This window comes from Juglans microcarpa x Juglans regia, chromosome 1D (genome assembly GCF_004785595.1).
Source record: "Juglans microcarpa x Juglans regia isolate MS1-56 chromosome 1D, Jm3101_v1.0, whole genome shotgun sequence".
In the NCBI taxonomy this organism is placed as follows: Eukaryota; Viridiplantae; Streptophyta; class Magnoliopsida; order Fagales; family Juglandaceae; genus Juglans; species Juglans microcarpa x Juglans regia.
This window is the reverse complement of record NC_054594.1, coordinates 44,626,434-44,643,871: the sequence shown is the minus strand read 5'-3', so window position 1 is coordinate 44,643,871 and position 17,438 is coordinate 44,626,434. Positions and strand designations below refer to the sequence as shown.

The following is a 17,438-nucleotide window of genomic DNA, read 5'->3' as shown; positions in this document are numbered from 1 at the left end:
CTTCGACTTTACACAAACTGAGTGGAAAAGCAATTGTGCAAAACCAACCCCATATATAAGATAGTCAAAAGTTTCTTGTTGATGCTTTTGTCTGGTTCGCTGAAAAAGGCTCACATATTACTGCTAGTCTTCCTAGTTGGTATACCTTACTTTTCAGACACTCTCTAGGCATACATATATTAATGCAAAAAAGTAGGTTTGCCTCACTTTGTGCACTTTACTAATGTGATTGGTTGCGTTACTTTTTTTTAATATAAAATAATTGGTTTAACCAATCACATCAGTAGAGTATGTAAAATTAATTGTATGTAACAGAACTCATATTAATGCCATTCAAAAAAAAAAAAAAAAAACACAAAGACAAGTCAATCTGCTTGAAAATTGCCTTGGGTTTGGGATGGTATGCTCTTTACCATTACCTCACAGTTTTGGGGTAAGAAAATTTGGGGGCCTTTTTTTTTTTTTTTTTTTTTTTTTTTTTTTTTGAGGGGCTATAACCTTAACATGAGGACAGATATGCGAATTACGAATGAGTTATGTCATCATGCTAGATTGATTAGTACACTATTCCTGGAAATTTCGAGGAAAATGTGAAGGAAACTGTGGTTTGTGGGCCACGAGACAAAAATCTAGTAGGACAAGACATTGAAGCTGCTCAAGATAGTTAAGAGTGCCTCTTTAACCTCATTGTGTGTGCAGTCCCATGTTATATATATATAGTATGCAGCAAATATTTGCTGTAGTTTGGAGCTTCAAATTGGAAAGTTTCCTTGGCACTACAGTGAACCGAACCAAACTTCAGCGTGGTTGCAATCGTATCTGACAAAGATGGTCTCAAGTCATCCCCAAAATATTTTTTCTATTTTCTTCCAATTTTGGCCAAGAATATTTGAAATTTTGGAACATTGGTGGTAATTCGAGGAGTTTGGACTCTTATATCCGCAGCTTATTGAAGAGTTTGGACTTGTTCCCTTTTTTGTTTGGTTAAAGAAAAATGTTACAAGAAAATCTTACACTATATATTTCCACCTGATTAATATGTGATTTGTTATTTTTATTATTTTATTTAAATACATTTAAATATTAAGATAGAAAGATAAAAATGATAGATTACATATTATTTAGGTGGAGCTGAATGATGTAAATCTTTATGTAAAATTTCTCTTGGTCAAAATGTAGGCAGTAATACAATGCAAGAAACAATATGATATTTAAAAAAAAAAAAAAACATTAAAAAAAAGGAAAAAACAAAGATAGGCCCACACCCGGGGTAAACGCAAGGATTGGCAATTCGGCATAGTTATTGGGCCGGGACTGGCCCAGCAGTTAAACTGTATGGACCGAGACCGAGAAGTTCTCTAAACTGAAACTTTTTATTTGATAGTGTACAGTCTCTCTCATAAAAAAAATTTTCTTATAAAAAAAATATTTTTGTCACAAAAGAATTATTTAAAAATAAATTTATAAATTGATGTGATTTAATGTAGTATATCATATTATAAAGTTATTTTTATTATAAAATAGATCTAATGAATTTCATGAATACACAATTTGTGTGTTTATTTTATTTAATTTCTTTGTCTCTCTCCATTATAAAAAAAATATACAAATTACAAAGAAAATAGTAATAAATGCTTTCAACCCAGGTAGCTTTGCCCTTGCACCAGCTTTTCATCAAATCTTTATTTTTTATATTTTAAAAGCTTCATAAATTTTTTATTTGAAAGATGCAAATCCATCACTTGAAATTAATAATAAAACGATTTATTAATTAGACGGCCAACTAGGGTAAAAATAATAATTTCCTGGGGGCAAATCCACCGGACTACAGCTTGTTAATTTAATTAAATTCCATTATATTGTGTTCGCCATCAGTCTATCTATCGTAATAAAGAAACAGCATCTCCATTTATTACCATCTAAGATTTTACTGTCTCTGACGCACTGTTTAATAAGGGCAAAATGATTTGTTTTTGGATTTTCAACATCAACTGCAGAAGATCTTCACTGCGACTGTACCTCTCCCTGCTCAACTATGTCAGCAGCTAGCTCCAGTGCTCAGTTTTCAGTACAGTGAGAGTTAGTATCGGACTCATCTTATTTTTCAAATTTTAATTAATACGTAACTTCTTTACTTTTAATTAATCATATAAAATTTAAAATCTATATTACATTAGTCATCACACTCTTTATAATAATAAAATTTTATTATTTTTTATTATTTATTTTTTTAATTAATTTATATTTTATTTTTATAATTTCAATAACTTCCAACAATCATATTCATATTCATTTTTATTTTCACAATCTAATAATTTATAATATAATAATCTTATATATATATAGATGATAAAATCTCACATGAATAAAAATCTAATATCTATAATATAATAATTTTAAAAAATACTTTTAGACTTGTTATAGTTCTTTTCATATTTAAAAAAAAGAATAGATTTACTGTAACTTATAATTTAGATAAAAATAATTTAACTAATTCAATATGAAATAAATATAGATAATATTTATTAAATTTAAAGATAAAAAGATATTTAACTAATTCAATCACATTGCTCTTAATCGGTACAAACTTGTGAAAAGTATCAATCTGTTTGTTTCCAGCTCCTTGTTCAGGCCTAGAAAACCCTCGGCGGATCTCTCCGTTTCAAGTCTGCCACACCCGACCATAATGGGCGATTTTTAAGTTCATAGTAGGGGTCTGGCCTCCACACACGTTTAACAGTGTTCTAGACTTAAATCTTCATCATTTCAAATATCTGAACTGATTAATGCACAGGGACGTATACGTTGCGAAAAGGCCAAATATATAGGCGAACTACTTGGTTGTACTTGCTTTTAATTAAGAATTTAGTTATCACAGCGAAAAAAGATCCAAGATTTTCCCTTTTGTATTGCTTACGAAAATGTTGACACATCTTTTCTCTGCTGCTTTGTACTTGATGGTCAAGGTCTTGGGAGCTGGGAGATGGGGGTCTTGGTGATCTCATCGTCTACATGCATGAACAGATCAGTCACCCACGAACGCTATCCAACTAAAAATATATTCCATACACAACGCAAAGATTTTCTGCAGTTTCACTCCCCAGAGAATAATCTCAATAGCCATTGCCGCTAACAATATTATATATGAAATATCAGTAAACTTCGTTCGTTATTGGAAGACGCGCGGTCGACTTATAAAAGCCAAAAAAATACTAAATTAAGAAAATTAAATCACTGGCAGATCTCTGCAGGTTAGGTCACTTGAACAAATATTGCAGACTTGAAACGAACACATTCATATATATTGCAGAGAAATATGAACTGGAACATCGCAGGCTAGCTAGTTCTCAATCCCACAAACAAGTAAATAAAAACTGACGGAGAGAGTAGAATCAAGACTTACTACAGTAGTTGGTTTTTAGTATCGATATATATTATATTCATCTTCGTCGCCCACGACCTCAAAAGGACCTGCCGGATTCTTCATCCTAGTACAATAAAAGCACCTGCTTTCATGCACATGCATGACAACAAGAGCCACACAAAAAACGAGCCAGCCCGCCCCATCCCTCCCAAAAAGACAACAAAAATAAAAAACAAAAACAAAGAAAGAAAACCCTACAGGATATGCTAATCTAAATAACTACAGATGGAGTAGCACTTCTACTCAGGAAATTCACACCCAGCTTCAGCTCAAGCTCAACATTACCATTTCCATAAGCATTCGCTTCCCTAGCCGTGACACTTGCAGTAGAATTCGAACTGAACAACTGAGCCACAGAAGTGACCACTGTACACTTCTTGGCATTGCGCGCTGCCTTGGCTTTGGCACTCGCCTTCTTAGCATCCGAAGATGAAGACGAAGATGTTGAGGGCGAGGCAAGTACGGGTAGTACCGAAGGAATTTCAAAGTTAGTACGGGCTTTTGAGCCTCTCAGCCTCCTCGCCGCTGCGTCGTAGGCACGGGCTGCTTCCTCCGCAGTGTCGTACGTGCCGAGCCAGTGCCTGCACCGCCCGACACGGTCGCGTATCTCCGCGGACCACCTTCCCCATGGCCTCTTCCTCACCCCTCTGTAGTTTTTCTGCACCGAAACGCTTCCCGTGCCCTTCTTATCGTCCACCGTCTTCAACGTTTCGGTACCAAAACACTGTGAAATGGAAATAAAACCCGAGTTTTCTGGCCTGTTGCTGCTGTTTACACTTCTCTTGGTGTTATCACTGCCAAAGAGGACGTGTTGGCCCACAACAGCGGCGATTCCATCAAGAACCTGAGGCGTTTCAATTTCGGGTTCGGCTTCTTTGCTGTCGACACCACAAGAAGAAACAGTGGCTGAAACACCGGTCGAAAGTAGGGGAAGCTGACTGAGAGGGTGGAGGAGGTTGAGGTGATTAGGGGCCGAGCTTGGAGTAATTGGTAAGTGGGTACCGCAGGAAGGCCCATCAGAGCACGGTGTTTCGGTGAGAAACCCTAGCGTCTCGTGTTCACGAAAATGCGCCGACTTCAGGAAGGGAACTGTTTGCAAGGCTTTGCAGTTCATGGTGTTACTGTCACCGCCTCTACCTTGAACGCAGGAGGTGAACAACCAATATTGAATATTCCTGGAGACTCATGAATTTGCATGGAACAGTTTATATAATGCCAAATAAAATTACTATTTATTATTTAAAAAAAAAAACCATTAAGATTAGGGTTTTTTATTTTTTTACGAAGATTTAAAAGATATTGCTGTCCATGGCTCAATAACGATGAAGACCATATTCCCGACTTATATTTTGAAAAATTTAAATCATAAACTTCACATTTCTATACGTACACAATTTAAAAATATATAATTTTATTTTTTTATCTTGAAATATTGAATAGAAATATAAAAATAAAAAAAAAATCACATATTTTTAAATAGTATATAAAGTGTGAAGTTTCTATATAACACATCTCTTATATCTTACCTAATTGTCTTGTCTTGAAGTAGGGATATACGATAAAAAAAATTATATGTGTTAGTCATTATTTATATTTTATATTTTATATTTATAATTTTTATAAGATATAAAGTATTTTTCATTAGATATGAGACGTTTTTTATATGTTGTGGAATGTGAAATATAAATAATAGTAGATGAGATAGGATAATTTTATTTTGAGAGGAGGGATGTACGATAGTTATTGACTAAAATATCCCCAATATGTGTTGAATTTTACATATGGGTTTCATTGTTAGCTTTCATGCATGAGCAATTGCGAATGTTTCAAGCCAACTACAAATCAGACCCTTCTAGCATGCATCATAGATGGATGTATATAATGTTTTGTGATATCATTATTTATACACAAAATGTCCAACATACCCCGATCATGGGCATTTCAGATGGGGCCAAAAATGGCATTAAGGAATAAATGAAGGCTAATCGGGGAACAAGACGATTTGATGGGCAATTAAGGGAGTGCACCATCTCGAGGATTTGATGGGAACGTGGGGTGGATTCATAGCCGTTGGATTATGTAACGTGACGATGATGAGAGGGCGTCACGGTTCCGTCAAGGGAAAAGACTGTTTGACTGCTTAGCTTTTTGCCATTGGTGATAGCTATTAAATACGTTTCGATTGCGTTGCTTTGGCTTTAGACACAGGGAAGATCGGGTGATCGAGTGTAACGGAGGTACGTGGGAATAACCGTGCGGAGTCAAGTGAGAGACCGTTAAGTAAGAAGATGGTGTGATCGAATTGGTGAAGATAGGAGGGAATGTCAGCCATTGATCTGGAGAAAAGAAGGGGGGGGGGGGGGTGGAATTGCCACACGAAAGGTCAGGATCTTATCAATCACGGAGATTTTGGGTCCACAGAGAGTGTTGGCTTTGGGGGGCAAAAAAATCTTTGGAAAATGGATGATCATGACTGTGTAATCTTTTGGGAGATACAGAGGGAAAGGGATAGTTGTCTGCTTTGTCTACTTGTCTTGAATACGCAGATAAAAGGGCAAAAGTTTCCTTAGATCTTGTGGAGTTTTCTAGGGTTGGCAAATCATGAGTATCCCATCCGTTTTTAATCAATAGTTATCTATTTTTTATTCAAAATTTTTTTTATCACTCACTATTCATTATCTCACATCATACATTCTATACAAAATAAAAAAATAATTTATATATAACATTTTTTACAACACATTTCACAACAATATGTTAAATAAGGAATAATTTTATAAAACACTTTATAAAAATAGCATTACTTTACAAAAATACATTTATCTTGCAACAGTGTTGTAAAAATGTGTTGTGTATCATTTTTCTACAAAATATCCTTACACTTTATGAAAAAATTCCTACCCCTATGAAAAATATTATCATATCCTATGAAAAAAATAAATAAATAGAATTTCACATCATGTGTGTGGTGTGTGATGTGAATAATTACTAATTTATAGCAAAACTCTTCTTCTATTTATAAGTGGACATTGAATTGAGATGAGATGATTTGAGATAAAAATTAAAAATTAAATAAAATATTATTATAATATTATTTTTTTATATTATTATTATTTTGAAATTAAAAAAAATTAAATTATTTATTATATTTTATATGAAAATTTGAATTATTTATCAAACGAGAAGTCCAGTAAGCCGGCCTATTTTTTAAAAAAACAATACAACCTTCAAATATGTATATAGCAATATGCTAAATTGTTGTAGTAACATTAATATATTAGTGTTGTAGAGAGGAGCTCTATGATCACGCTCATGGATGATTACTACACTGATTGCCTCCTCCCCTTTTACTTAGAAAACATTAATATGTTAGTGAACTGTTCTTGTCAATTAATTACATGACTCAGTACTACTTAAGATGAAATCATCGATGAACGTAACGAGAATATCTGGATAGCATTAAATACTCTGATATAATTAAGTTCAATATATTGGTCGGTCAGTGAGTGTTTATGGTCAGTTCTTCAGAATCGCGGTTCTAATTTTCTTAGCATTTTAAAGAAAGTAGTTTATTATAACGTCAAATGGATATGTACACCTGACTGTGCATGAATTTGCAACCTCGGACGCAACTCTTTTTTTGTCGAATTTCAATTAGTTGATGACTCAGAAGGGTCCAAAACCGCAGAGTGCATACGAGTAAATTAGGACCAATCCTGGTTTGCAAGTCTGCGTGATATATGTCATGATCATCGTGTGATCTTTATGTACATGAGAAGGGTTCCTGATCTCTTCTTGTAATTTATGGTGCTTAATTTAAAAGCATTTCGAAAATGAAGAATTGAAGCCAAGCCCGGGCCGGCTTATTTCGAACAGAACTAATATTCTGATCTATCTAATACGTCCTTTTTACGACTGGGGAGAACATTCATGCGTTAAAAATCACTTGACAAGGTACGCATTCAAGACAAAGTGAGTATCGCCCAAGAAACTGTTGGGGTGATCCATGACATTATCCGACGATCGATGGCCATCTTTTAGTAGTCGGAAGTCAATCTTCGAAATGGTGGTCCATGCACCAACCTCAAACAATTATTCTCTCTCTCTCTCTCTCTCTTACACACACACACACATACAGAGACAGACATCCACGAGAGGAAACCATGGTGTTGGCTTGTTTTGGGCATATTTCAAGGCGGTGCCGGAAGTGGCCTACTCTCGTTTTGATACTAGAAAGAATCATTCGATACAAACAAAAAAGAATGTCGGTCTATAACACCCTATACACCTTCTAAGAAAGAGGAAGACAGAGGAGTTGCCAAAAAAGAGAGAAAAAGATGGTGTTCCCCAGAGAGAAAGAGAGAGGACTGAAGCACGCGAAGTTTTTAGTGTTGTTTTACACACACACTTTGGACCGAGAGACTCTCTCTTGCTTGGAGAGAAATGGATTAAAATTTCATATGGAGCTTTGAGAAAGAAAGAGAGAGAGAATTGGTGGGAAAATCCCAAGAAGATAGATGACAAAGAAAGTATGTTATTATGATAGCTTTATGTTTCTCGAATCTCGGTCGTGTACACATTTGTTCAAGTTTCAATTACATGTTGCAAGTAATTCTTTATTATGGCTTTGTGGGAAATGTGAATTGCCCCAATGCAACTATCGTTTTGCGCATCCCCTTTTAGGTCACATTGTTTTTGTCACTTTTAAATATCCTTCCATCTCTTTATCTACATCTTTTGTGAGAATGGTACTGAGCAGGCAGAGTAAACAGCAGTAAAACATGGAGGATGTTTTATCATCACATGAGCTAGGGAGTCTGGAAAAGGCATTGGGCTGGGCAGAGTCTACTGGGCTATATTTGGGTTCGAAACATGGACCAAAGTGATCTAGAACAAATCGTTCTCATAACTGATGCATTATATTTGTCACGTTATTCTAATTAAACTGCAATTTCATCAGAATCCCATAGCGGAAGTAAAAATGCATAGCTAGATATGATCTCACGTTAAACATAATTACAATTATCCCAATTGGCAGTGATCTTATACGTAATTTGGTTGGGTACTATATTAGCACCGCTCCTATATAAAATAAAATCTTGGGGACAGCCAAAAGGAGGTACTTATGGTTGAGCAATAGATCATTCTATGCATGCTTGCAGAAGGATAGACTGAGATTGATGAAATATATGGCACAATGTCATGATCAAACTCTAGCAGATCATGATATTATCTATATCATGTTCACATTACAAATCTCACGTGCAACTCGAAACTGAAATCAACATTTTCATAGTTTCAGTTACCCTTGTCCAGTGCCGGTAAACCTCCAAGCAGAATCTCAGCTGCATGCTCCAATTCCTGCTCTGTGATGATCAATGGCGGCAGAAGTCTAATAACGTTTCCTTTTCCCGCAGTTAACACCAGAAGGCCAGAGTTTCGGCAGGCATCTACTAATGGTGAAGCGGATGCATCCAGTTCTATCCCAGTGATCTATAAGCCCTAGGCCTCGTACTTCTCGCACATGAGAGTTGCCTCCTAGCTTTTTAATCAGCAGTTCTTTGAAGTACTGACCTTTGTTTGAGACACTGGCCAGAAAACCAGGTCTTGAGACTTTCTCCAAAACGGCTAGAGCAGCAGTACAAACAAGTGGGCCACCTGCAAACGTGCTGCCGTGATCTCCAAAACGAATGGCGGCGGCAACTCTTTCAGTCACCAGCACAGGTCCTAGGGGAAGGCCTCCGGCAAGAGGCTTTGCAAGTGTCATAATATCTGGGACTATACCATACGCTTCATGTGCCCATAGATAAACGTATCGGTACGACCCAATCCACATTGCACCTACCATATCAAAATCTATAACAATCAGTCGAACAGTGGGCTAGCGAAAAGTTTTTTCATAGAATATGTTTTATCTTGATCTGCTAGTTTCATCAGCATTAATGTTCTTAATTTGCTTTCAAAGGAATGTTAAAGAAGTTTGAATTCCACTTGTGGCCCATTGTCATGTAATTGAAAGCAAATTAAAAGCAGTAGTACATGACTCATGGATGTACAAGATATCTCCAAAGACACAAGCTATAATATATGTATTCGTATCAAACTTTGGATCTAAGATAAAAAGGGATGCATGGGACCAAAACCTTCACCTAAATGCATGCATGATCACCAGGTTTTATGTACCAATATCTCTGGGTTTCCTATATTCCAGCTCAAATGACAAATGAGATGAAGACCGTGAGTAGTTCATTAATGCAAGATTAATGTCATTGTCGACCTATGGATAGAAAGAAAAATGCAAGAAATAAAATTATATTTTTTTTGTCTGTTTATCAAAACACCCATTGTACATATATATGCCCACTAGCTTACACAAACAAGAAAACGTCCAATTCGAATAAAGAGACAGATCACTCGCAAAGAAATGCAACTACTTGAAGGCTCTTCTACAGTACTTTTGCAAGGATTGGTGCCTGATACTTCATAAATCCAAGCAAAAATTATCAACTAAATGCTGAATTGGCACAACGAAATTAATGAACATATATAAAATCAATTTGTTCAAAAGCCCGCATCCAACATTTTCCATCAAAATTACATGGACATGGCCATTTCCATGAGCTAGGTAGGCTTGCGTGCAGTTGTGGGTTTAGGTGTTGGATCACCAAACCAACCTCCAAATCGACAAGAAACTTGGCTAATTAAACTGAAGCAGTGTGTGTGTATATATATATATATATATATATATATATATATATATATATATATATATATATATATATATATATATATTTGCAACCGTGAATTATGCAACTGACTCGTAATTACTTTGTAACAAGTGAGTAAACATGAGACTCACATGAAAAAAATTAATTTTTTAACAGTAGATCCTACATTTTTTTAAAACGATTACGCAACGTTTATTCACTTCACAATTATATGTAAAATTACTCTATATATATGCCAAGTATTTAGATATTGAGTAATAATATCCACGTAACACATTTCACAACATTACAACATATAATGTAAATATGAATATTTTTATAAAATGATATTACTTTTACAAGTTCACAAAAATAACATTCATTTTAAAATATTATTGTGTAAAATGTTATGAAAAGTGAATAGTATTTATTATTTTTCTTTATAAATTATATAGAATATGCTTCCAAAATGAACAGCTGCCTACCCACCTACCTCGTCAAAGACCAGAAGAGAGCCAGAATCATCACGAGCTCTGCGCAAGGAATATAAAAATTCCTTTCGTGCAGTATATGTGCCGCCCTCGCCCTGGATGGGCTCCAAGTCCAAAAACACAGCGGCGACTTTTCTACGTTGAATCAGTTGTGTTGCAGCCTCTATATTCCCATACTCCAGGAAAGTGACTCCTGGCATGAGGGGTTCAAAGGGTGATCGGTAATGCTCTTTGCTGTCAATGCAAGGGATCCCATTGTTCTCCCATGGAAGCTATTCCTGTAGGAAATGAACTCTATCTGGGGCTGTTCCTCTTCTGGATGCATAAATCTTTGAAACTTTCTCGCGAATTTAATAGCAGCTTCGTTGGCTTCGGTTCCAGTGTTGTAGAAAAATACACGATCAGCAAACGTCGTACAATCCACAAGGCGTTTCGCGAGCTCCACCTTAAGAAACGATGGCATTTTGCATTTAAAGTTGGCAAATTTCAGGAAAGAAAAACCAAACATTTCTTGCTTCATGGTTCTTACCTGTAGGATCGAGTAATAGGCATTGCTGACGTGGGTGAGCATACCGGCCTGCTCCGTGACCGCCCGCACCCAGTCCGGGTCGCTATGTCCGAGCGCGTTGACGCCTATCCCAGAGTCCAGACGTCAAGTCCAGATACTCCCGCCCCTCGGGGTCGTACAATTTACAACCTTTGTCACTGAAGATCACCGCCGGCGCTCTGGCATACGTCCCAACAAGTACCCTACCCTCGGCCTCCATTACCTCCTTGCTCACCCCTACGGCCTTCTTCACAGAATTCGGCGCGTGAACCTCCACGTTTCCGCACGCCTCCACCCGACGATACTGACGGTGTGGGTGCATTGCCGGAGATATCGAACGGCTGAGAGAAAATTGGAGGGAACTCATTGTATATCGTGGTTGGTGTCGTAAAATGAAAGTACGTGAACGGGGACTACAAAAATAGTCAAAATTCTCAGTGATGAATATGAATACGAATACGATTTGATTTAAGAGAATGGGATCGATGAATTAATTCGAGTTTTGTAGCAAAAAAAAAAAAAAAAAAGAGTACAATAATAGAGAACACGAAATTATTGGAATCAGGATTGAAAGTTGAAATAATTGAATAGATTTAAATCAAATTTGTAAGCCTTTATTTTCTTTCATTTTTTGGATGACCTTTTTGCTCGCAGCGTTTATGCTTCATAAGGGGTACCCCTTGTTTTGTGTTTTCACTTGTAACTATTAATCACACGTAATTCCACGTAATAACGTCGTGTCTTACCTTATTTTATATTTGAGTAGTGATATATGTTATTATATATATAATTTTATTTATAATACTCATTTTATTAATTTTAATTTCATAATTTTCAACATATTAATAATTAATAGGTAGAGAAGTAAGTGTTTTATAAAATTTTTTTCAACGCATTTAATATTTTTCTAGAATTAAGAATTAATACGCCTTCCCTAAAAATATAAAAAGAGGATCAACAAGACAAAATAAGGATTTTAATATTTTATACTTTTATTTCTTGAATGTTTCATGTAAGGGTATTTTCTCTCCCTAAATCCTAGCGGGCTTAAAAATAGCAATTAAGAGAACTAAAATCAAAGGCCCAGCTCAGAATGAATAAAGTCTCCAACCCGGCCCATGAGTGGGCTCCTTTAGACGCAACTTGTATGAGGGAACGTGCTACAGGGGATGTGACTTATCGACTTGAAAATCTCACGAGTAGTGTCCAACTCTTGAGTGTTTGCCCTTATAGTGGGTGTAATGTACTAAGAATTCTCAATCCTTTAACAGGAGGGATATCAACGGACCACTAAGGATACTAGCGAGGAGGGAGAAATCGGAAAATTACGCCGCATTAATGGCACTATTACCTGAGCTACACGCCACATTAATGACGTTGTTACAAAACCATGCCGTATTAAAGAACTCTGGCAAAGAGAACAATACGAAGGATACTGATTCCATGAGGGCAGACATGATCTGTCCTCCAGACTTATGGTATAAATGGTTTGTTCTTTATCTCTATCTCATCTCTTATCTGATCATTTTAATTTTTTCAAATCACAAAACAAAAATCATATTAAAAAATTTATTCTAATAAGATTTTATTCAACTTTCATCTCATCTCATCTGTGTAACCAGACGAGTTTTAAAATAAACTCAAATTGACACATGATTTTTTGTACTTTATAATAACAATAAAAAAATCTACTTATCATCCATATATTACACATCATGTGATTTGTCATTTTTACCCTTCTATTTAAACACACATATTAATGTGTAAAAAAATGTGTGTTCAAATAAAAGGACAAAAATAACAAATCACATGTTGATGTGTGGTGTGGGGATGATAAGTAACATAAATAATATAAATAATTTGTTTTGCTTTATAATAAAAATAATTTTGGAATATAGAGTTTTGCTATTCATCATCCTATACACTACACTTGTTTTTATTTTTTGTTTGTTTTATAAACTAATCGATATTTTTTATTCATCATCTATACACCACATATTAATGGCATATAAACATAATGAAAACATGCAAGTGATTAAAACAGATAATAGTTTACCATTAAAAGATGATGTAAATACTTTAATATATATATTAACCAAATACTTTGTTGTGATCCTATTCAATTCAAAGAAATAACCAATGATTTGTTGATTAATTTAAAATGTCCTCAATTATCTGATTTTTGTTGATATAAATATGTATTTATAACTAAAGTTATGATAAGAAATAAGTAACTATCTTCACATATGATAGTTACTATGAGTAAACAATTAGAATCTAAATATCTCCTATTAATCATACTATTAAAGAAGTAAAATAAACCTTATTATTTGTTCTCTATGAGATCTCATCTCATCTAAAAACTATTTTTTCTAAAAATAAAAATGATTTATTATAACTAATCTCTAATAAATTAGAAAAATTAACTATTAGTAATACTGCATCTACCTCAAAACAATCCCATATCAATGTATTAAGTAAAACAAATTCTCCTGTATTATCTGATTATGAAATTATTAATATTGAAAACTAATTATAATAATTCATTATTCATTTGAATTAGTCTAATTTTAGTTAGAATATTATTTTCTGAAAATTCTTTCTCCTAAGTTATATAATAAGATAACATATACTATATAGTTACTATTAGAAGTATAATATAAGTATACTAACTATGAGAAATAATATACTAACTATAAGTATAGGTAACCATATAACTATTATAAATTGAGAAAATCTATTCATCATCTATTTTTTTTATAATTATCTCATTATCTTATAATATGATATTAGATGATAGGTTCACAAATGAGATAGAATAAATAGTCACAATCATATAATGTTATATTATAAGATGATAAATAGATGATAAAAATTAAGATGTCGAGTAAGATTACTCTTATAAATTATAATAACAGTATAAGTTTACGTTTAAAAAAAAAGTATAAGTTTACGTAATCTCCCTCTTTGTTGGGTATTTAATTTTTTTTTGGCATTTTATATTATTACGTTATGCATATTGAAATAGATGGGCCCTTCCCTGTCAGAATTCGAGATGCAGTTTGCATTTCTTCAATCTTCTAGAGTTCCAACAGCGACAAGTAACCGGCGAGTTTTACAACTTGGGAATGTAAAAAGGGTCACCTCAAAATATCTTCCTTCAATTACATTTTTTTTTTCCTCTGGGATCGTCAATGTCTGAATAAGGTTTCGTTTTCCCTTTTTCTGGTCCTGTCCGTTTCAGGTAACAATTTCATCGGGTTTCGGCTTCTGTTATTCTCTAATGTCACGAGGCAACGTGGTTTCAGATCTAGGCCTTCTGTTACTATCATCAATGGAATTCTCCAGAGAGAAATCTGAATCATTATGTTCTGACCCTGTTAAACCGGTTCAAATTTTATATATCTTTCTAAACCTGTGATTATGCGCCCGTCGAATTGCATCTTTATTGCGTTTTGTTCTGGCAGTAGTGGTAGTTGTTGTTGTTGTTTGTGGAATAATATTTGAGTTATTACATGAAATAGGATTTTTGTTGGGTTGTTTTTAAAAGAATAATCTGTTTGATATCATATATTCGTAGGAAGTTGTGTCCTCATCTGAACTCTAATTTTTTGTATAGTGATTGGTCCTATTGTTTCTTGCCTATTTATTGCTTACTGCCTTTAACGTTTACGCTTTACTGACTTCTGAAGCGTAAATTAGCTGCTTCAAATGTGCTATGTGAAAATTATGCGTGAATTTGTCTGAACTTTTGGGACGAAGGCATTTAAAAAAAAAAATGCAAAATTGTGAATTTATATTCTCATGAATTCATCGAAGAAAATATGTCCCTAAACTCCAATCATATTACACAATTTTATTGATTGGAGTTTAAGGACATAATTTCAAAATTTTTTTCTGCCTAATGATATCTGGAGCGTTTAGGTTGGATATGTAACTTTTACTTATCCAAAAAATATCTGGAGAGTGTCAATTGAAAATACGAACAATTCTTTCTCGTGGCATTTGGATGCTCCACTTGTTATCGTGGCCGTTTGATATATTTATAATCTCTTAATTGATGCTCCTCTGAACAACGTGCAATCTGTTTTTGAGTAATGTCAAAAGGGTGGAAAAATCGTGGCTGAAATCCTCAAATGCGGTTGTTCCATTAAAATTCAAATAAGTTTCAACAGTCAAATCTGATGTTTATTAAAAAATCAGGGGCAAAAATGTCTGCAACCATCTCCTAAGGCCTTTATTATTTGCATTTTAGTAAGGTCTCTTCCCTGCATAATTTTTTTCGCCATATTTCCAGGTGGTTGTGATTGTGTCCTGTAGAGCCGGAAGGAAAAAGTAAGGTTGTGATGGATGATTTACCAGATGAGTTAGTTTGGAATATTTTGAGCAGGATCAAGAAAACCAATGATAGAAACTCTGTGTCTTTAGCATGTAAACGCCTTAACGAATTGGATAATGAACAGAGGCAATCTATTCGAGTTGGCTGTCGATTAGACCCTGCAAATGAAGCTTTGACTTCCCTATGCAGTAGGTTTCTGAACTTGGCAAGAGTGGAGATAACTTACTCTGGTTGGATGTCCAAACTAGGAAAGCAATTGGATGACCAAGGGCTTCTCATCCTTTCCAGTTGCTGCCCTTCTCTGTCTGATCTCACCTTAAGCTACTGTACGTTTATCACTGATTTGGGTCTTCGTTTCTTGGCTTCTTGCTCCAAGCTTTCCGCATTGAAGTTGAATTTCACTCCCAGAATCACAGGTTGTGGCATTTTATCTCTTGTCGTGGGCTGCAGAAATCTAACCATTCTCCACCTTGTCAGATGCCTGAATATTACCAGTGTTGAGTGGCTTGAATATCTAGGCAAGCTTGAAAGACTTGAGGACCTTTCAATTAAGAACTGCAGAGCAATTGGGGAGGATGACTTGATTAAGCTAGGTCCTGGCTGGCAGAAACTAAAAAGGTTGCAATTTGAGGTGGATGCTAATTACAGATATATGAAGGTTTCTGATAACTTAGCTGTGGTTCGATGGCAAAAGCTGGGGTACCCATGTGAAAACCTGCTGGAGCTTAGCATGGTGAATTGCATCATCAGCCCTGGGAGAGGTCTTGCTTGCGTGCTGGGGAAGTGTAAGAACTTGGAGAAGATTCACTTGGATATGTGTGTTGGGGTAAGGGACTGTGACATTATTGGCTTAGCCCAAAGATCTAGTAATCTTCGATTCATTTCATTGCGAGTTCCGTCTGATTTCTCACTGCCTCTTTTGTTGAACAATCCTTTGAGACTGACAGATGAGAGTTTAAAAGCTGTGGCTCAGAGCTGTTCGATGCTTGAATCAGTGAGGATATCTTTTTCAGATGGAGAGTTTCCTTCATTTTCTTCATTTACATTAAATGGAATGCTTACCTTGATACAAATGTGCCCTGTTCGTGAACTTGCTCTTGACCATGTTTATTCATTCAATGATGTTGGAATGGAGGCTCTTTCCTCAGCTCAGTATCTTGAAACCCTGGAGCTTGTAAGATGCCAAGAGATTAGTGATGAGGGACTGCAGCTTGTGGGTCAGTTTCCTCGATTATCCGTTCTACGATTAAAGAAATGTTTGGGGATTTCTGATGATGGCTTAAAGCCACTTGTGGGGTCATACAAATTGGAATTGTTGGTTGTGGAAGATTGTCCTTATATTTCTGAAAGAGGTGTTCAGGGAGCTGCAAAATCTATATCTTTCAGGCAGGACCTTGCATGGATGTACTGATCCTGTTCTGTGCTCTCAAACATTATTTAACCCAGTGTGTTTGGTCTGTGAATGTAAAATATATAGTTTCTGTAAAAGTGAGTCATTTTACACAATATTTGTATAAAATTGGTTGTGCAGTGAGTTTGCCTATGCTGACTATCATGATGCTTATTATACTTGTTTTTCTAGCTCCTCTTTTGGAGTTTAAACTTTAAAAGCCTTGTGCAGGAACAGACACTGCTAACTTGTAGGAGCATTTATTTATTTTTAACCTGGATCTAATGCTAATAAATTCAGCAACAAATAATAATATTAAAAATAAATCAAAAGGTAAAAAAAATTAATGACCTGAGATGAGATAATATGGAGTAACTTTGTAAATTGAATTGTGCAGAATTAATTGCATCAGATGCGTGGCCCATCTTCGTAGGAAAAACAAGCATCTTTGAGTGCTGCTTTCCTTCCCTATTGCTTTTTTCGCGAGCACAAGGAGAAAAAAAAAAAAAAAAATGGTATCCATTTCATGTTGAGGCCTGT

General features: G+C 35.1%; 3 protein-coding genes across 3 annotated transcripts; 1 reads left to right on the top strand and 2 right to left on the bottom strand.

Annotated features, from left to right (window-relative positions):
• Window positions 1–3,635: 3,635 nt before the first annotated feature.
• LOC121248063 (ethylene-responsive transcription factor ERF084) lies at window positions 3,636–4,574 on the bottom strand. Its single transcript, XM_041146422.1, has one exon. It carries the CDS (start codon window positions 4,536–4,538, stop codon window positions 3,636–3,638), a length of 903 nt encoding a protein of 300 aa, XP_041002356.1. The 5' UTR covers window positions 4,539–4,574.
• Window positions 4,575–8,588: 4,014 nt separating this feature from the next.
• Window positions 8,589–11,718, bottom strand: LOC121262058 (acetylornithine aminotransferase, mitochondrial). Its single transcript, XM_041164493.1, is given in 7 exon segments — window positions 8,589–8,920; window positions 8,922–9,236; window positions 9,239–9,265; window positions 10,625–10,857; window positions 10,860–11,067; window positions 11,152–11,271; window positions 11,273–11,718. Coding segments are annotated over 7 exon segments (1,365 nt in total). The 5' UTR covers window positions 11,537–11,718; the 3' UTR covers window positions 8,589–8,722.
• A 2,432-nt stretch (window positions 11,719–14,150) lies between these two features.
• Window positions 14,151–17,060, top strand: LOC121259541 (F-box/LRR-repeat protein 14). The gene is made up of 2 exons (XM_041161171.1): window positions 14,151–14,413; window positions 15,467–17,060. The coding sequence occupies exon 2, from the start codon at window positions 15,516–15,518 to the stop codon at window positions 16,917–16,919; it is 1,404 nt and encodes a 467-aa protein (XP_041017105.1). The 5' UTR covers window positions 14,151–14,413; window positions 15,467–15,515; the 3' UTR covers window positions 16,920–17,060.
• Window positions 17,061–17,438: the final 378 nt, after the last annotated feature.